The sequence below is a fragment of the Coffea arabica genome, chromosome 9e, assembly GCF_036785885.1.
Source record: "Coffea arabica cultivar ET-39 chromosome 9e, Coffea Arabica ET-39 HiFi, whole genome shotgun sequence".
NCBI classification, from domain to species: Eukaryota; Viridiplantae; Streptophyta; class Magnoliopsida; order Gentianales; family Rubiaceae; genus Coffea; species Coffea arabica.
The window spans coordinates 41,111,905-41,132,898 of record NC_092327.1 but is presented as its reverse complement, the minus strand read 5'-3'; the positions used below and the strand labels follow the sequence as shown (position 1 = coordinate 41,132,898).

The following is a 20,994-nucleotide window of genomic DNA, read 5'->3' as shown; positions in this document are numbered from 1 at the left end:
GTTTCATTACCTCTGTTTGCCATTTGACTCTTTGTTCACATCCTAGCAGCTTAACGTTGTGGTATCTTTAACATGCTTGCTAAGCCCTCCTCCGCTAGTAGGCCTACATTTTTTCAGGACACAAAGCTAAAAATGAATTTGTAAAACAAAATCACAATCATTAAATGAGGCAACAAATTAGCAAAGCAGGAGACTTTCACCACACATAAAATGGACACTGCAATTATCTCTTTCCACCCAAGGAAGCAGGCACACAATTGCATGTAACCTCATCATTGTCTTGCATTGGTAGTTTCATGGTAAAGAGAGATCATTAACATTTACTCTCTTTTTTTTCCCCCTTTTTTTGTGGACGGGGGAGGGCGGGAGGAAGGGCGAGGGACATGTATTTGATTTCTTGATCCTTCCTACTCTTCAATAAAACAAGCCTCCATAAGGAAAATCAACAGCCCTTTTTTTTTTGTTTTGTGGGGTTGTTGGGGGATGAGAAATCTGAGGAACAACATTGCCATTTAACTAACAGTTGAACATATTCTCCAGGAGTTAGATGTACAACAATCGATTGAGGCACAGATGATCAAATTTCCAGCTAGATGCTAGATTTGGCAGTAGCATTTTCAATTTCTATACCCCAAGCACAGATAATCCAAGAAAGAGCACAAAAGCACTGAGAATGGAAGGTAAACAAAAACCAATACTTACAGCCCGCTTAACACCTTGATGCTGACATAGAAAAACCACTGCAGACTCACAACTGGCCCCACAATAGTCATTCGAACAGGAAGACTTCTAGTAAACAAATTGACAAACCCTGTATAGTTCTTTGCAGCCTTAAAATTTACAGCATGTGAAATCCAACCCAACTAATTCCATTTACAAAAAAAGTTCATTTAAAAACAGGTTTCAATTGTCTACTTTTTTTTTTTTTGGGCAACAACAATTGTATAATATATTCCATCATAATTTACAGAGAAGGGGAAGTCTAAAGATACATGTGTTAGGGATTAGCAGGTATACAAATCTTACTAGATCAAAGGAGTGCTTTGATACCACCCTTGAATTTTTTTCGCTACAGGTTGGATTTGAATCCTCACCTACAGTTTTAGAAGGGACTTAAGTCCCTCCATGGTGGCCACTCAAGCTTAGTAGTTTTTACCTGCAATACAGGCCCCATTTTGCAAGTGAGTTTTTTGGATGTTTGTTTAAAACTTTACTGTAGTTTATGTAGAAGTTTTTTAAAAAAATTTCGAAGCGTGTGTTTTTTTTTGAATATTTTGAAGTGTATAATTTAAAAACTTTGAAAAGTTTTTAATGTTACTGTAATTAAAGTTTTTAAAAAACTTGTAAAAAACAAACTTGACAAAAAACTTGGCTGCCAAATAGTTTCAGCCTTTCTGTTGTAAAGGGATGACACAATAAAGAGATCAACAGGATTAGAGATCACGGTACGAACAGCTCCAGCTGCATTAGCTAGCTAAACATGTCACACTAAGTTGTCGAACTGTTCTTCGTTTCTCTTTTGGACAATGTTCTGATATATAAAATCCACCGAATGTTCAAATGTTGAAAACATAATCATAGAAACTGCCCAAAGATTAACCAACTCAAAAGTTTAGTGTCGCAACAGTAGTGTTTAATGCTTATCACTTCATATTAGCTGTGCTCTGAGGCGCTATTAAAATTTCTGACACTTGAACTGAAAGCCTAAACTTGGGTGAGCTCAACAATGTGACTATGAGTAAGGTTTGTATACCTGCTAGTCTTCAATACAAGCCTCTTTAGGCTCCCTCTCCCTTCTAACGTAGGATAGAATAGATTATACAACAGTTATCGTCTCGATAAAAATAAAAATAAAAAACAATGGACAAGGGATAATGTGACTATGAGCTCCATGCACAATTCCTCACAAAAAACTCAAATTTGAGTTTCATATTCATGAACAAGGGATGCCCACATGCTCATGACTTTGCATTCACATGACAAATCCAAAATTACAAGCCAAGATGTAGTTGAACCTTATTCAATGTGTAGCATGCGACTCTGTGGGCAGGAAAACTTCTTTTGCTTCCTAAGTTAAATAAGCAGGCCACATTTACACAACGCCAAATTGAGTACCAAAAACAGCACCCAGAAAGGGCAGGTCCAACTCCAGACTTATTCTTACCTAAATGAAAAATGTGTCTATGAGCTGTATTACAATCCATTACTTTTTAATCCAAAATTACTTGGGCTGAGCGTAGGTTAAGAGATCGAATTTCTTGGCCTACATTCTAAAAATTCAGACTACCGGATTTGATTGACCATAGGCCCGTATCTTCGAGTGTAATCAGTTTGCCCCAAACTTCAGCTACCCAGCCCATGTTTTCCATCCTTTTCCATTTCGCAATTCCTTATAGGGATAATTTCAGAAATCTTCATTGAGGTTTTTGACAATTTCACACTCCTCTAAAATTTAAAAAATTTCGTTTACCTTCCTTGATTTGATAGTTTTAATAACAAAACTTTAAAATAATATTGACTTGGACAATTTTTAAAATAAATATCCAAAAATGGCCTTGTATAATGAATTTTAATTTATTTTTCTATACAATTATATGATTATTTAGTATAATTATAAAGAAAAAGTGCCAAATTTTTTATGTCCATATCTACTATTTGATAAACAATTATTTTAATACTATGATATGATATTTTTTATGGTATTTTATTATGAATTTAGATTTATAAGATAGAAAAGAACATGTTGAAATAATTTATTTAGAGTTTATAAATTTTTGAAATAGTGGGATTATCATAATTTAGTAATACTTTTGGGCCATTTCCTTTTGATTTATTGTTATTTTTAATACCAAAAAATAGAAAACAAAGATCAACAAAACATTGAACTACATCTAAATTAACTGGTAAAAAGAAAAATCACTAGTTCGACATTTGGTTATAATAGAAACCTAGAGGTAATAGTGATAGTTCTACAATTTTATTGATAAAAAAATTAAGAAAAACAATAAGAAGAAAAAAGAATAAAAGAATAATTTTAAAACTCATTCTAATTATAAGCATATCAAATAAGAGAATTTTATTAAAATATTTAAGAGTAAAATTATCATTTTAAATATAATTTTGCTTTCAAATCTCAGGGGAGCCGAGTGAAGAGAAGGTTTCTGAAATTATCCCATCCTAATATTAAAATAAAGAAGAAAAAGACAAAAAGAGCAGAATAAATTATATTTTTCGTTTGGTGGCAGGCAGGCACCGAGCCAGCGAATAGGTGATTGATTGATAATGACACCAAAAGATAATTGACGTGGAGCGGAGGGAGTTGAGTTGTGTTGTGGCTCATTCCAGGGAGCTTGCTTGTACTGTAGTCTAATATAGTACTCCGATAATTACAGGTAATTTAGCTACGTGGTGGACTAGTAGTACTAGGTGTGTATGTGTATATATAATAATTTAGTAGAGCGAGAGCGAGCGACTGATTGATTTTCAAATTTTTGAAGGATGAGCCAAAGCTTTGCTGCTTGTTCTGTTCGGTTTCTTTCTTCTTGACAGCTGGTAGGTACTCATCATCGTCGTCATCATCATCCTCCTCCTGCTCCTGACCTCCTTCCTGCTTTGTGTTAATTTATTAATTTATTATTAGGCTCTTTATTTATTTTTTCTTCTTTTGGGGCCGAGAGAGAGAGAGAGACCCACTTGAATCAGGCGACAAAGTTTTGATTGGGAGGATGTGTTTTCCGTTGGTTGGGCAGCAGCAATACAAAGGAGGAAAGGAGTTGCGTTTCTGCTTCCCCCAGTCAGACTCTTAACAAAGCACTTCTGCTGCTTTGCTTAACTTAGCACTACTACTACTACTACGTTGTACGTACTATTTTATCCTCTCTGTCTCTCGCTCTCTTTCTCTGTTTTTGTTTTTCTGTTTGCTTAATACGAGTAGTAGTTAAATAACAAAATCATCCCCCTACAGGCAGGCGTACAGTCACGTATAGGTAACAAAACAACATACTTTGCACTACTACTGCTGCTGCTGCCGTTACTATATATAAACTTTGAAAGTTGGGTGGTGAGGGCCAGTGATCAATCAAAATTCTACTGCTCACAATCATGTCAAAGTAGGGATTAGCTTTTTTTTTTTTTCATTTCATATAAATATACAATAGAAAACAAAACAAAAGCAGCACTAGTCAGTAGTCACAATCATTGTTACAGGGTGAAAAGTGGGGAGGAGCAGTACTGGAATTAATATACTAGATAGTAGTAGTATTATAGAGTACATGCCGGATGGCCTAGACTCGGATTAAGGCGTTTTTTTTTTTTTTTTTGGCTTTTTGATTTTGGATTTTGGTGTTTGTTGGATCTCATCCTGGTTCTGTTCCACCTTCAGTTGGCCCTATCGAATCTTTTCATCCCCCTCCCTCTTTCTCTCTTTTGTTTTTTCGATCATTATTCGCCGCCCAGTTCTCACAATCAATCCTTTCCAGCAGCATCCCACTAGTTCAGTTTCAGGACAAACGAGGAGCGGAGAGATTCAAGACCCCAGGTAAATTTTTTTTTTTTTTTTATATTTCTAATATTTGCTTGCTGTTTCTTCTCTTCTCTTCTTTTTTTTTTTTGTTTTTACAGGAAAAGAAAAAAAAAATCTGTCCTTCCTCTATCTTCTTTCTGTATACTGCTAGTTTTCTGTAATCTTTTTCACGTTTGTTTTACGAGGCTTTACTATTTATGATTGTGCGTTGGTTTAGAAATGATACTAAGCACTACTATGATGCTTCAATCCCCTCGTCATGCTTTATCTGCAACCTTTTGTTTCAAAATCTTCTCTCATGTTTTATCTGATTATGAATTTGAGGCTCTACTGAAGATTTTGAAACTACGGCTTACGGATTCTGTATTGTAACCTGTTATGATAGTATATGCATATTGCTTGGTGCTTACCTGTGACGCCCTCCAGTGGTTTCCCTGTTCTTCTTCATTCCTTGAACCCTAATATAGACAGTTCAAAATCAGGTTCAAAGTCCACTGGCTTACTTGCAGCAGCCACAGCCCTCTTTATCTTCAAATTTGAAAATTTTCTATTCATTACTCTTTAACTTGGCTGCCACATTTTGTGTGCGGCATTTCAGCAAGGAGAGATTTATTTGCATATTCTTCGCTCCATAGCTTAAAATGCTAGTCTTTCTGTGACATTTTGAATCTCTGACATATTGACGAATGTTATTTTTGGGTGTTGTTCGTTGTTTGCTTCGTTTATTGTGTGTCTACACATCACATTCTGTTGTCAAAAGGATGAATGCCGATCATATATCGTGGATTCATGGGTTTGTCTAGTTTCAAAGCTCTGTAGTTTCAGGCTTGTAATTCAGTGTCACATATGGGGTGTGAATTATAATGGGCATCTTTCTGGAGTCAGTCATTATGCTTTTGCTGGTGAATTAGGATAGTTATCTGGACTACCGGTGCTGAGAAACTGCATTCCAAGTTTTCACTTAGTTTGCTTCTTTTGCAGCTAAAAATTATGTCTTGGTTCTTATTTCTCTAGTGTCAATTCTTGAGTTCAGCAGCAGTTTTCCTTTCCTCTCGTTATCAAGTTTCATGAACTCTAGTCCTGTAGAAATGACAAAACTCCCGTTCCCATGAAAGGGTTTGGGTGGTTCAATTGATACCTCTCTTAAAAGTTACAATATTAAACCTCTCAATCACTTTTGGCTGTCTTGCTGTTGAAGGAAGATGAGTGGAGCAGTCCTTGTGGCTATTGGCGCTACAATCGGTAACCTATTGCAAGGATGGGACAATGCCACAATTGCTGGTAAATCTTTCTCATCATCTAGTTATGTCTTCGCTATGCATGTGTGAACGTGAATGTATATTCTTACTAGACGCCTATTATTTAGGATTAGTCACATTTTGCGAGGATTGGATTGGTTTGTAGTCCACACTTTTATAAGCACTGCACAATTTATTTTATTCAAATTTTATATTTCCAAATATGCAAGCACCTTTTTCCAAATCTTATATAGTTTTATAACTGCATGTTTTTCCCCGTATTTTGTTGTTGAAACATAAAATGTGTACTTGTCGCTTTATTCTTGTAAAAAAAATGCAGGGGCTGTACTATACATAAAGAGGGAGTTCAAATTGGAGTCAGATCCTACTGTAGAAGGTTTAATCGTGGCCATGTCGCTTATTGGTGCCGTATTGGTTACTACGTTCGCTGGCGGTGTTGCTGATTGGCTTGGTCGTCGTCCTATGCTTATAGTCTCGTCTGTCCTTTATTTTGTGAGTGGTCTTGTGATGTTCTGGTCCCCTAATGTGTATGTCCTGCTTTTGGGAAGGCTGCTTGATGGGTTTGGAGTTGGCTTGGCTGTTACTTTAGTTCCTATCTACATATCTGAGACATCGCCTCCAGAAATTAGAGGTTTACTGAACACTTTGCCTCAGTTTTGTGGTTCTCTTGGAATGTTTTTGTCATACTGCATGGTGTTTGGAATGTCATTGATGAGCTCGCCAAGCTGGAGATTAATGCTTGTTGTTCTTTCGATTCCTTCGATTGCTTATTTTGCTGTAGCAGTGCTTTATTTGCCTGAGTCTCCTAGATGGCTTGTTAGTAAAGGGCGGATGATTGAGGCCAAGCAGGTTTTGCAGAGGCTCCGTGGCAGGGAAGATGTAGCTGGTGAGTTGGTTCTTGGTGTCCATTATCTGTACAAATATTTGTTGAAGGTTGAGATAATGCAATTCTTGACAGAATAAACATGCCTTTATCTTTATATAAGATATCATTTTTTCAGTAGTTGATATGCCCAAAACTTTGGTCTACACTATGTTTGTTTCATTTTCTGAAAATTGCTATCTCGGATGATTGGTCGTCAATTTATCCCCTTCCTTTCTTGTTCTTTAAGTTTGGATTCAGTGAATTTGTTTTTCCGATGTGGGTATTTGAATTAAGTAACAAACAGGTGATGTACTTAACATCCTGAAGGAATGATCAATTTTCCAGTGAAGAAGAAGAAGAGTGCATTTCTTTTGTTAACAGTATTATAAATTGAGAATTGAGTGAATATAGTGTCTGTCCTCCATGGAAAATGGCTTGATAAGTGACAAAATTTGGAGAAGGCAGAAATGTTTAATAATGCCTTGCAATTAAGATGGTTTGCTGGAGAGAAGAATTTGAATCTACATAGCCGATGAATTCATGGTTTTGAGTTGGAGTCCTTGTTGATGGGAAAGGAGGATTGAGTTTATGTTCAACATTTTTCCTTTTTAATTGATGTACCATACTATTGAAGCATAGAAAATCAGAATCACGTGAGAGATAAATCCCCTTACCTCTCCCAAGCACTGAGGCTGTGCCCCTGCTTTTCAACTTTTGACTTGAACAATTTTCTCTGCTCGTTCCTCCTTTCTATACAAATTTATAGGCATGGCTTCTCCCCTCCATAACAAAACGTTATGCTTTATGGTTGAATAGCTGCAAAATATTTGTTGTATAATAGCTGCAAAAATTTTTTCTTTTATCAACTGAATTGGTTTTGAGAGCGTTTCGGCCTTTGCACGGACTTGACAAAAATAACTCACCGTTGTACATAGGAAAATTTGTTGAATTTTTATTCTTACTTGTCTGTGACTTCTATATTCTTTTCAAACAGGTGAGATGGCATTGTTAGTTGAAGGCCTTGGCATCAGCAGTGAAACACATATTGAGGAGTACATAATTGCCCCTGCTGATGAACTTGCTGAAGATCAGGAGCCGAGTGCAGACAAAGAGCGGATAAGGTTGTATGGTCCTGAAGAAGGAAAGTCCTGGGTTGCTCAACCTGTTACTGGGCAAAGTGTACTTACTCCGATATCTCGACAAGGAAGCTTAATAAACCAGAATGTTCCCCTTATGGATCCTCTAGTTAGCCTCTTTGGAAGCATTCATGAAAAGCTTCCAGATACTGGGAGCAAAGGAAGCATGTTTTTTCCACACTTAGGCAGCATGTTTAGTGTAGCAGGAAATCAACCTAGAAATGAAGAATGGGATGTAGAGAGTCTTGGCAGAGAGGGAGAGGATTATGCATCTGATGCTGCTGGAGTTGAATCTGATGACAATTTACAAAGCCCACTAATATCACGTCAGACAACCAGCCTAGAAAAAGACATGGCTGGACCTCCTTTACATGGAAGTATTTTGAGCATGAGGCAGGGTACTGCTATTCGAGGGGCCAATGGGGAAACATCTGGTAGTACAGGCATCGGTGGCGGGTGGCAGCTTGCATGGAAGTGGATAGAGGGGGAAGGTCAAGATGGAAAGAAAGAAGGAGGGTTTAAGAGAATTTATTTGCATGAGGGTGGTGTTTCTGCATCCCGCAGAGGTTCTGTGGTCTCAGTTCATGGTGATGATGTGCCTGCAGGTGGCGAATTCATACAAGCTGCTGCTTTGGTGAGTCATCCAGCTCTATATTCAAAGGAGTTATTGGATCAGCATCCTGTTGGACCAGCAATGATTCATCCATCTGAAGCTGCTGCAAAAGGGCCAAGTTGGAAGGACCTACTTGAGCCTGGAGTTAAGCATGCATTGGTCGTTGGAATTGGAATTGAATTGCTTCAGCAGGTAACTATTTCCTGCAAAAAATTCAGACATTTTGGTTTCTTCTATGTATCGTTTAGTTGGGGGATTTTCATTCTCATATCTGTTCTAAGTAGATATTCAATTCGTAGCAACATTTGATGACTAGGGTCTTAACACTTAGTGATATATGACTTTTTCAGTTTATCAGCATTGTGCTTTACGTTGTTTAGAAATTTTATGAAGTAACTATTGTCTGTCATTCTTCCTTTTGTCATACAACATGTTTGTTTTGGATTTGTTCCGGAAAATTTTCCATTTGTGTTGTCAGTAAAATCAACATATAGCACTGTTTATCAATCCCCTAAAACCATTTCCAGGTAAGATCTTCTTCAATAGAAATATACAGGGAGGCTTTTGGAGCACAGTCATTTGTTACAGTTTATTAGTGTTGGTTTTTGTGTCATTTTCAGGGTTTAACTTGCTTCATCATGTGCAGCTCTCAGGTATAAATGGTGTGCTGTACTACACTCCCCAGATTCTTGAGGAGGCAGGCGTAGGAGTTCTTCTGTCAAATATGGGCATCAGTTCAGCGTCTGCATCTTTTCTTATCAGTGCTATTACTACTTTGTTGATGTTGCCGTCCATAGCTATTGCCATGAGGCTTGTGGATATAGCTGGCAGAAGGTAGGTTCTTGAAACTTTTGTCAGGCATTTCATTTCTTAATCATATACTAAGTCGTTTTACTTGTAGATGTGAGATTGATCTTCAGAGCATATTGATTTAAAGACATAATGTCGGTCTTTGTTCTAAAATTAAAGTATCATCTCATGTCAGTGTCACATTCAATTCAAAAGCACTCTCTTTATCTTTTTTTTTTTTGTTATGACCAATAAATTTTAGAACAAGATAAATGGATTTCCATGACTCCAAAAGTTGATATGTTCTTGCCAAATAAGGAAGCTTACTTGCATCTGACTCTGTGTAAATTGACTGTCAGCAAGGAAGCATTTCCTAGAGGACAGTATGAGCAGTCATATAACTGAATGACGAAGTTAGTCAAAGGAATTCTCATCTCTTGCCTATAAGAACATAAAAGATGCATTCTATTTCTTCTCTTTGCTTGGTCTTTCATCCCTTTTTTTGGCTTGGTGCGCACGAATGGATCGTTATGAGTATTTATGATAGCAATACATCCTGCTTAACTTGCACTTCATCTTTTTGATATTTTAGTTTTTTGCCCACTGTAAGTTCAAAGTTATGAGAAACTTTTGGAATTCAAAATGAAATTTGATAGTGAAACCTTATGCCCTGTATCATTCTCGTTTGTTTAATTTGTCCAAACGGTGGTCTTTATGCTTCTGTCATCAGAAGTTCATAAAAGTTGATTTTCTTCATCTTCTTGTGTACTATGTACTTTTATCAGGCCATCTTGCCGTCTTGGTTCTTTCAGTTTTCTTCGCATTTGTTTTTTTTTGTGTGTGTGTGTGTTTTTTTGGGGGTTCATTATGTGAATTTAATTAACTTATTTTTAGCACTTCTCACCTATAATAAAAGGTGCAACGAGTCGTCGTGATTGATCCATGTGCATATTAGTGGCTTGAAACTTTGAGAAGACATGGATAATAGTAGTAATTTGCATTTGTGACTACGAGTAGCATCTCTCAAAGCTTTTCCAAATTTCCAATGTTGTTTCAGGAGTTTATTGCTCTGGACCATCCCTGTGCTTCTCATAACACTGGTGATTTTAGTGATCGGAAGTGTAGTTAACATGGGCAAGGTTGGAAATGCAGCCGTTTCGACAGTTTGTGTGGTGCTCTACTTCTGCTTTTTTGTCATGGGATTCGGTCCAGTTCCGAATATACTTTGTTCAGAGATATTTCCGACGCGGGTACGCGGGGTCTGCATTGCTCTATGTTGCCTCACATATTGGATCGGAGACATCATCGTAACGTATACGCTGCCTGTGATGCTGTCTTCAATGGGACTGGGTGGTGTTTTTGGGACATATGCAGTGGTGTGCATCATTTCCTGGTTCTTTGCGTTCTTGAAGGTTCCAGAAACTAAGGGCATGCCTCTGGAGGTGATCAGTGAGTTCTTTTCTGTGGGTGCAAGGCAGGCCGTTGCTATTGCCAAAAACAACTGATGATTAAGGGGAGTGGGAAATGCTACCGTTTCGAGTCTTTTGATTCAAATAGTGAATTTCAGTTTTCCAGTTTTGGTTGGTTCTGTCTTTGTAAAATAGAAGATGAGACTCTACTATCAAAGTTACAGTAGGGCTTTAAAGAAAAAAAAAATTTTTTTTTTGGGGGTAAAGTTTTACAAGAGCTGATAGGTTATCCCATACTTGTAAAGCTAGGTGTGCTAAATGGTGAATACGTCGAGATTATGAATGCCCCATATTATCAACGTTAAAAAGCCCAATCGAGTCTTAGGGATCAATGATTTATGCAGCTTCAGGATTGTTGGTTCTTCACTTTCAGAGTACTTTCAATTTGGAAGCGAAGAATGGGACGGCTCTGCTTCTCCGCGCTGGTCTGGTCATTTTAAACGCAAAAATTTAATTTGGTTTTTTTTTCTTTTTTCTGGGTGACTAGTTATGTTTTGTGTAGTTTGTGAAATTTAGAGTGCAGTAGGGAAGAATTTAGGGTGGAATTTGAGAGGTTGAGGACCATAAAAGTTGGAATAAACTAATATACACCGACAGTCAGTGTATTCACTGTTATCGTTAAATTTACTGTTAAATTTATGACAAATATGTAAAATTGAATTTTAAATTTAAATTTTGTGTAGTTGTCATTCATTCAATATTGACACTTTATATACTATCAGTGTAGGAAAGATTAATTCATAAATTAATATATATTTTAATTAGGACAGTTTTTTTATACCCTGTCACTATGTATAAATATATATATGTATATATTTTTTTACACTAATAAGTTTAAATTATGTCACATAGCACGAATTTAAAATTAAAATTCAGATTGTGTGTATGCGATATATATTCAAAGTGGTTAATATATAAAAAATCAATACTCTCAATTACTAGTGAACAAGAAAAATAACCAAATGTAGAAAAAGCATGCAGAACAATTATATTGCCCTCTAGGCGTCTGAATAGAAAATGAGATGTTAGACTTGCATGCTTCAAGTTCCATTTCCTGAAGAAAAACAAAGAAGAAAATAAGACTTTTGGAAGGCAAAGTTTAGATTTAGCTTTGTGTTAGCTTCACATGATACAAATCTAGAGTCACTGAAGTTATGAGTATCCAAATTCAAATCTATAGTTGTTGGATTTATGAGTATCCAGATCCAAACTCAAACCCTCATCGGTTTGGAAAGTGAAATTCAAATATGGACTTTCATAAGTTTCAATATTCGATGAGTATCTATAGGTATTCCTTAATGCACAATTAAACATCAAAGTCATAAACAATAAAAACACATAAAATCAATAAATTAATATGTATTTTAATTAGGACATTTTTTTTTACACATTATCACTGTATAATTTTTTTTTACACTAACAAGTTTAAATTATGTTACACAGCATGAATTTAAATTTAAAATTCAAATTGTGAAATTAAAAAGATACTGATGTATTCCACGTCAGAAGCGAAAAAAGGAAAAGAATGGTTTATAAGATTGGGTCCTTTGGCTACTGAGTAAGTTGAGTTAACCATTTTGAACTAGTAAATTTCGACTCAAAAGTTACTTAGACCAACCATTAGATCCAAGTCGCAATATATATATATATATATAGACATGTATTATCATTAATAGTGATTGAGACCATATAAATTAATTACAAGAAAAAGAAACCTAGGGATCCTAGTGTCTCATTAAAATACCTAGGGAAAGAAACCTATTTTTTGTATTTCATTAGGACACCTAGGCAAAAAAACCTAGGGATAAAACAAACCTAGGGATCGCATTTGTATCTCATTAAGTCACCCAGGAATCTTATTTGCCACTAATTTTTAAGACACCTAATTTTTACAGTCTTTCTTACTAATATTTGTTATTGATTGGATGTAAATAGGGCAAACTTGAAAATTTAGAGCGTAAAATGTCTAAAATTAAGAATTTAGAGCGTAGAGCGTTTAAAACTGAAGTTTAGGGTGCAAGTGAGAAAATGATATAAGTTTGGGGGTGCAAAGTGAAATTAATCCAAATATATATATACTCATAAATACTCGTTCCCTGCAGGCTTCTGGCCCTGTAACATGGTAGACGAAGAGGGAGGGTTTTGAAGGGGGTTTAGCTTTGGAGGCGGACATATAAAACTCTTTAGATAGCCATTGGAACAATTTACACACAAACACACAGAGAGAATATATATATATATATATATCCAACACCGAACCAATCATTTTTTGTGGATGGCTTCTTCCAATGCCATGACGATGATGAAATCTTCGCAGCAGCAGGTGATGATGATGAAGAAGAGGAAGAGGAAGAAAGAGCAGCAGCTGAGCCTGGGGGAGCTCAAAACCCTAGGGGAGCAGCTGCTGTCGTCCAGGTCCCACATCAACAACCTCCCTCGCCTCCTCAATTTTATCAAACACCCCCGAGAGGACTTCCACCCTGCCTACGCTCTCGAGTCCCTCCTTTCTCTCCAATCCTTCTTCACTCCCCTTCTACTGGATCTCTCTGCCTCCCGCTCCCGCTCCTCCATCTCTTCCTCCGACGCCTCCACCACCACCGCCGCCCATCTCATTTACTCCACTTGGCTCCGCTCCAAGTTCGACGACTTCCTTCAATCTTTATTCTCCATCTCTACCTCTGCCCTTTCCGACCCAACCCTCCGGGTAATAATTTACTACACCATTTTCACTACTACTGCTGCTCCTACTCTAATTTTGTTATTTATTAATTTTGCTTTCCTCCTTTTTTTTTAAAAAAAAAATTCTGAATTTTGTTTTGGTTCTGATATTAGGAAGTTGTGTTGGAGACAATCATGGAGTTTGTCAAGGTAGCCAATGCCGGCAACTTCCACTCTTCTATCTTCCACCGGTTCCTTCATGCCATTGTAAGTAATCCCTAATCATATATTGCTATCCATTCTCTACTTCTACACTTCATTCGCATTTGAGTTTCGCTCCCTCTCCCCCTGCTACTTTCTTTTTTCCCATATATTTCTTGATCTCTATTGGCCTTTTCATCTTGGAATGCTGATCATTTCTTGTGACGTTACCTTTTGTGTTTTTGCTTTGATTAATCAGTACCATTAATCTATTTCCCTTTGTTTTAAAAAAATTTTTTTGTGGCACTTGTAGGTTCACTCTACTTTGGGAGTTGGTGATATACTGTTAGAGTTGCTGGCGTCCAAGTACTTCAAGTATATTGATGTCCGGTATGATGATGTCTATTCTTCTTGATGACTTGACATCTCCCCTATGGTTACTCTGTCTATGTATTGCTGTAAAGGCATTCATTCAAACTCTGTTGTTAATGGTGAAACACTATTCACTCTTTTAGCCCAACCTTTCAGCAACTAAAACAATGTATTTGATTCCTACGCATTTCTATGCATTTTTTTTTTGGGGATATCTGTCATCTAGCATGATGCCAAACATACCAATGCTTACTTAATAACGTTCACGCATTCTTACTTCAGAACATTGTCTTGCATTCCAAGCCATGTTTCTGACTTGTTATTCTCTTCTGACAGTTATTTCACGTACATAAGCTTGGAAAAGATAGCACGAACTCTGGAGCCTGAAGATTCAGCTGGTACTTATTAATTTTTGACAGTTATTCTCTTCAATGGCCCTTTTTTTCACTAGCATAGCATTCAGTGCTACATTTACTCTGTCTCACTTCCAAAAGGAATGCAAAACTGGTACAACTTTTTTTTTCTTTAATAAACTTCCTTGACCTGTTTGTCCTTCAGATGATAAAGGTGCAACTTCAGAGTCTGCTGCTGGAAATCGGTCAAGGGCAAGGTATCTGTAGATTATTCATGTTCCTAGCCGTCTTAATCAAGGCAAATCAATTTGATTCTTGCTGTATTGCTAAGATCATCCTGCACAATAAATTGAGCTATGGCATTGTATAAGCTAAATGGGAGCTATTTTCATTTCTATATGCTAATGCTACTCATACAAGGTCACTTTCATTTTCTTGTACTGTTGACCTTGCTCTTTAGTTGGAATATGGTGCAAGCCAGATTCCTTGGCTTCATACAAGAGATAAGGATCAAGAATGCAGGGTCCAAACTTGCTTGCTTCACTATGAACAGTTGTTGCAATGACATCTCTTTGATGTTTTAGAGTCTAGGCTTTGCTGCCCTTTCTGTGTGTTTTGTATGTATGTGAATCTGTGGGTCTCTGTGTTGGTTTTTTATGTTTCTGGTTTACTTTTAGAGGGTTTTGGATTACAACAATTTACGTTGGGTCCCCCCCCCCCCCCCCCCCAAAAAAAAAAGCTTGTCTGTGTTCCTTTTTATTTGTTTGTCGTTGATGTTGCAAGTTTGCATTTGCGTCAAAGCCAATACTGGCACAACTTAACAAATGTGTAATCTCTGTGAACCATGTAAGCGTGCTTTTTTTAATTAGTTTCGACTTGGGCTTACTTATGTTCTGAACTCACATAATTGGAAATCACATGATTATAGGATTTGCACTATTACTAAATCTTTGACCATGTATATTTGGTTGTAGCATGGAGGTCTGTATTCGGATCATATATCATTTGCTATCGCGCATCCCACCATTAGAAGTTTCAGTTGTGGAGTCTAATTATGAAATGTGGAGTTGTGTTGGTAAGTTCATTCTTTAATTTTTGACCTTGACTATTAGTTCAAAAATTTCTTTCCCTACTCACATTATTTTGGTTAACAGTTTTTTGTGTCTGATGTTAAAAATATTTGTCATGTATGATGTATTTCTAACACTAATCTACAACATTGAAGATCTTTTCTATTTTGTAATGAATTCAAGATGCTTCATAGTCACATCCCTTGCAGATCCTAATACTTTATTTTAAATTTGAGTTGCATTTGATTTGATCAAATCAAGGTGTATCGATTTTCTGAAAAACTGGATATGTTGTCCTCACCTAAGCTTTACAGTTTTTTGCATTAAATCTGTATTCTTTGAATGAAGTAATTCAATTGATGTTATATTGGTATTGACCTGTATCCAAATTGATAGATATTTTTACTAGAAAATTCGACAAGAAAAACCATGATCACCTTTCAGATGCAGAGGATAAACAGCAGAAATTAAGATTACATGATCGCAAGGTTTGTACTGCGATGAACCTTTAGAATTTTTCTCACTCATGTAGCTTCCATTTTTAATACTTAGATGATCTCCTTTCACATCAAACCTGTGTCACTTTATATTGTCTTTGACCTGAGTTTCCACTCTTTTGGCTCTATCAGGACTTTTCTGCAGCCAGTGTTACTAAAAAGATGAAATTAAAGTTTAGTAAAGCATGGATATCATTCCTTAGATTGCCGCTTCCACTTGATGTATACAAGGAAGTAAGCAGATCATTAGCAATTTGATGTGTATTTTGCATCTTAAGAGTGTTTCTTCTGGATGTTGAGCTCCTATATGTTCTGTTTCAGTTTCTCTGTTGTGTAGAAGTATGGAGTTTACTGTCACCAGATGTATATAATCTGATACATATTGATCTCATGAAGCAAATGCTGTATGGACAAAAAGAGTAATAATTGATGGAAGTTCCTCATTTGTTATATTGTTGCCATCTTGAATGATAATTCTAGTTATCCCCGGTGTTCATACTATTCACCTTTCCTGATTATAAGGGGCTATGGACAAAAAGAGTAATAATTGATGGAAGTTCCTCATTTGTTATATTGTTGCCATGTTGAATGATAATTCTAGTTATCCCCGGTGTTCATACTATTCACCTTTCCTGATTATAAGGGGCTGCTACTGTTATCTGAAACTGGCTTTGAAGGCTCTCACACATGTCATTGGTTTGATATCTTTTTGGTTGCTTTTCTTGTATCATTATATTGTTTGTTTGAATGATTTGATTTGCATTAAAATTCATGCTCTCTTGCTCTTGCTTTGTGGCTTAGGTTCTTGCTACTCTTCATCAAGCTGTTATTCCTCACCTGTCTAACCCAATCATGCTGTGGTAATTTGTTAAGAGCTTTTTATTTACATTTATGTTCTGTTACTCTTTTACCGTCAATATGTCCATGATAAGTTTTCCTCATAAATTGCAGTGATTTCTTAACAAGATCATATGATATAGGAGGTGTTGTGAGTGTAATGGCTCTCAGCAGTCTCTATATCCTTATGACACAACATGGCCTTGAGTATCCAAATTTCTATGGGAAGCTTTATGCACTGTTGGAACCTTCTATCTTTATGGCTAAATATCGAGCAAAATTTTTTGAGGTACTCTTGTATGTTTCAGGTTTCAGTTTTGTTTGACAAGTGAGTTTATATGAATTAGGCTTAGAAGGATTAGTAAATAACTGCTTGTGTTTTTACGAGTATGTTTCATATGATGGTGAAATGGATGTGCGCTGGTAATATAATTATGTAAGGGCTGAAAGATTAAATGAATTAGGTTAAATTTTTTCAGGTACTCTTGTATGTTTCAGGTTTCAGTTTTCTTTGACAAGTGAGGTTAAATGAATTAGGCTTAGAAAGATTAGTCAATAACTGCTTGTGTTTTTTACAAGTATGTTTCATATGATGGTGAAATGGATGTGCGCTGGTACTATAATTATGTAAGGGCTGAGTGCTACATTTTGCATATTGTGCATCCAACTGATAATTTTCTCACTTTTTCGGCCTTGCTTGGTGGACATAGGTGTTGTTCCTGGAGATGGTTGTGCAAATTTGTTACAAACACTTATTTTCCTTGGTCCTCTTGACTTCACCATGCTTAGTGTCTATTGTGATGATTTTGTTCAGCTTTCCCTGTTTTAATGTGTAAATTTTTGCAACCACCTGTCTGTGTCTTAGATGTTACTAATGCTTTGCAGAGGTGACCTGCAGAATCTGCTTTTGAGAATTACTCAGAGGGAAGGAGCTAGGCAGTCTGTGTTTTATTTTTAGATTTATTTGGAAGTTTTAGCATCATCAAATAACTGATGAGAAGGGAATCCAACAACTTTCTCTTCTTGGATTTTGGGAGTTTTTCTACATTTTAACGTAGCCATGTTATAAACTTGTTCAGAATTTAATTATGATTAGTAAACATGCAGCATGCAGTTCCTCAGACTTAACTATTTCACTAATTTAGATGATCACAGTCCTATTTGTTGCTCTGTATTCTTCTCTTTTGTTAGTATGGTGATTTATATATTACAATCAATATTAAAAAGAGGCGAACTGGAGAGATGGAGTCATGAGCAGTGTTATAGTGGGATATGTATGTTAAGGGAGGAATCTTGGAATGATGGTACATTAATGAAACTAGAGTTAGTGACAGAAGGATGCAGGGAAAGGAAAGGTGCTTGGTTATAAGAGGGAGAGGAGAAGGTTAGATGTGGGTTTGAGAAGAACGAGTTTTGTGGCAAAGGAAGATGACAAATGTTGAGAGAGTAATGTTAGTCATGTGCCTCCATTCAACTCTATGTGGTATGAGTCACTCATTGGAGGTGTGTGTCATGGTTGATCTCAATGGGAAAGAGTAATAGAGACATGTCATCGTGACGCTAGATTTTAATGACTAGAATAGTGTTTTGCTTGGATCACTGTTTAGATTTGTTTCTTTTATTATGTAACCCTCTTACTGATTTTGAATTCTGTTTGCAGCTTATTGATTCTTGCTTGAAATCACCGCTTCTTCCAGCATATTTGGCTGCTGCTTTCTGTAAGAAACTGAGTAGACTTGCACTTTCTGTCCCACCTTCAGGAGCATTAATCATTATTGCTTTAGTCCACAATCTTCTTAGGAGACATCCTTCAATCAACTTCTTGGTGCACCAGGTAAGTATACAATTTCGCATCACAAGTCACTTGCATTCAATTGCCACACTGATTATTCTTATGAATCATGCAAAACTTGGTGGCCGGAAAGGTTTCTAATGTGGCAATTCTTTCATTCAATGGTATCTGCATAAATACTTCCTTATGAACTGACACCTATATGCTGCAGGGGTATGTCAATGAGGCTGGTAAAGAGACTTCCGCAACAGACAAGAGTGGTGTTGACAGAACAGATGACACGGATTCTGCGAGCAAGCAAGGCATTGATCAATTTGATTATGAGCAAAGTGATCCCATGAAAACTAATGCTATGAGTAAGATTTGAATTTATTAGGTCTATTCTATAGAAAAGCAAGCTAATTTTGGTTTTTCTTTTTTTTTTTTTTTGGGGGGTGGGTTGGGGGACTGGTTGCTTAAGAGTTTTTGTTGCAGATTATATGTAGACCACTATTTTCCTATCTAAGCTTAGCATTCCTTGACTTTCTACCCTTGATCCATTGTGTGCATTCTATAGAAAGTCATCTGAATTTACAAACAAAATAGTGGATAATACCCTTTTTTCCCCCTTCAATTATGCTAACAACAATCATTGGCCAGGAAGCTCTTTATGGGAAATTGATACACTCCGGCATCACTATTGCCCACCAGTGTCAAGGTACATGTTTCCAATCAAGAATGCAATGACCTCGTCTTTGATTTTTAATAAGGGAATCGTTAATGGCAGTCCCACTATCTTTTTTCTTGCACTAATGGCAAAATTTAACAAGAACACCTCATTTGTCTCACCATTTTGCCCATGTTTACTAGAAATAATACAACCTGCATCTATGGCAGCAACACTTATTTGCAATTTAAATGACTGGTTTACAAAATTCAAGAAAACATTTTGCTAGAGAATGCTAAAATTTAGTTTTTGACTGTGTAAATTAGATTTAACGAGTTTAAGACTTGCATATAGCACTTTGAATGATGTCCAAAATTAAATTTCAGTACAATGTCTCACACAAAATGTTAGTTGAACCACGAGGACATGTAACAAAGAGAACCACTACAATGGAAGTAATGTTTCAGGTGAGTTGCTACAAAAATGATTTGTTTTTAAGTTTAGATGCTGATTAAAATACTTCTGTCACCTAAGAGAAGTATTTGAAATTAATAATTGATAGGAATCAAGAAAAATTTTAAAAATATGATAATTAAAAGATTAACTCACTTCCTTTCTCTACCTAATACACATTTTATAGATTTTCATAAAGAGCTGTAACTTTAAGTTAGTGAAAAAGAAGAGTTACCTTTATCATAATAGGTGAGGGTATTTCTGTCGGTGTAAAAGTAAACTAATGGGGAGTGCTGATACAAGTTTGGGAGCTCAATGCCATTTAATATTCTCTTAACTGGTCACTGTTCTTGTGTACTAGATTTGTGTTGTCCCTCGAGAGTGACTTAACAATTAGAGCCAAAACATCTGAAGTTGCTGTGCAAGATTTCAGTTCTGGATCATATGCAACTATTTTTGGCGAGGAGGTAATATGGTCAATCTTTATACTTGAAAATCATGCCATGGATCCTTTAGGTGGCCTCAGAAATAAGGCATCTTCTGTTCTCCTCGTTTTTGTTGCTTTCTTAATATTTTAACAAACATTTGTAGCATCTGTTTCTATGTGCTTATCAAGTCCTTGCACAAGCACTACTCAGAATTGCTAAATCTGGCGGTGATTGTCTTCTATGCGATAGCAATCAGATCATTGCTGTTAGAGCAAGCTTTGGTGTCTATATAATAAAGTGTCCCGAATCACTATCCTTGCTTGCAGATTAGACGCAGGGTCAAACAGGTGCCTCTGGCATTCTATAAATCTACTCCAACCTCTTTGTTCTCAGAATCCGATTTTCCTGGTTGGACTTTTGATCTCAATGATGGGGAGCCTGTTGCTGTCAATGATGAGAATGGAACTGTGGATACACCCAAAGAACATGACCACATTTCTGTGAAACGTCAGTGTCTAGTACCTGTGTAAAGAAAGTACTCTTTCGCCAAAAGAAAAGTTTTGCTCATTGCCGTTGCCTCCCTTAATTTTTTAGTGCGACTTGTTGCTGCGGGGGGTATAGGGTTGCATCATTGAGCAGTTATTCAACTTACTAATCTGTTTCACATCAAAAAATGACGACTTGCCAATCATGCTTGGTGACTATAGGTTGTAGGTAAGTAATTTGGCAGTTGGTACCATGGTTTGACAAGCTAAAGTATATTAGGACAATCAATTGCTGGTTGTATACAAGTGTGTGTGTGTGTGTGTGGGGTACAGTGGAGGCTGATAGGATTGGATTTGCAATTTTTACTACACTGTTAGTTGAATTGTGCTGGGTTCGCCAGTATGTTGTATCCATGCATATTGTTATTTGATGGTCTGCATTTTTACAATTGGGGCAGTCCTTCAAATTGTATTGGAGAACACAGTTCAACGTTTACATTGCAGTTGCATTGTGTTTAAATTGTATTGGAGAACAAAGTTCGAACTTTT

General features: G+C 36.5%; 2 protein-coding genes across 17 annotated transcripts; both read left to right on the top strand.

The window, feature by feature from the left end:
• The first annotated feature begins 3,396 nt into the window (after positions 1–3,396).
• LOC113709717 (monosaccharide-sensing protein 2-like) lies at positions 3,397–11,019 on the top strand. 13 transcript variants are annotated; one of them, XM_072066123.1, is made up of 9 exons: positions 3,397–3,552; positions 3,678–3,858; positions 4,482–4,537; positions 5,721–5,803; positions 6,101–6,412; positions 6,566–6,667; positions 7,641–8,587; positions 9,042–9,229; positions 10,242–11,019. In XM_072066123.1, exons 4-9 carry the CDS (start codon positions 5,725–5,727, stop codon positions 10,687–10,689), a joined length of 2,076 nt encoding a protein of 691 aa, XP_071922224.1. In that variant the 5' UTR covers positions 3,397–3,552; positions 3,678–3,858; positions 4,482–4,537; positions 5,721–5,724; the 3' UTR covers positions 10,690–11,019. The 13 variants fall into 13 exon arrangements, with proteins under 13 accessions (XP_071922224.1, XP_071922222.1, XP_071922215.1 ...); XM_072066121.1 differs by adding an exon at positions 3,965–3,986 and having other exon boundaries at positions 5,725–5,803; positions 6,101–6,667; XM_072066114.1 differs by adding an exon at positions 3,965–3,986 and having other exon boundaries at positions 6,101–6,667.
• Positions 11,020–12,753: 1,734 nt separating this feature from the next.
• LOC113710496 (protein NUCLEOLAR COMPLEX ASSOCIATED 4) lies at positions 12,754–20,992 on the top strand. Of its 4 annotated transcripts, none has more exons than XM_027233537.2 (15): positions 12,754–13,357; positions 13,486–13,578; positions 13,826–13,902; positions 14,221–14,282; positions 14,443–14,494; positions 15,212–15,312; positions 15,752–15,795; positions 15,937–16,038; positions 16,606–16,664; positions 16,756–16,930; positions 18,302–18,475; positions 18,645–18,789; positions 19,073–19,130; positions 19,894–19,999; positions 20,287–20,992. In XM_027233537.2, the coding sequence occupies exons 1-15, from the start codon at positions 12,929–12,931 to the stop codon at positions 20,488–20,490; spliced, it is 1,881 nt and encodes a 626-aa protein (XP_027089338.1). In that variant the 5' UTR covers positions 12,754–12,928; the 3' UTR covers positions 20,491–20,992. The 4 variants fall into 4 exon arrangements, with proteins under 4 accessions (XP_027089338.1, XP_071922045.1, XP_027089337.1 ...); XM_072065944.1 differs by having other exon boundaries at positions 15,704–15,795; positions 20,354–20,992; XM_027233536.2 differs by having other exon boundaries at positions 15,704–15,795.
• The last annotated feature ends 2 nt before the right edge of the window (positions 20,993–20,994 follow it).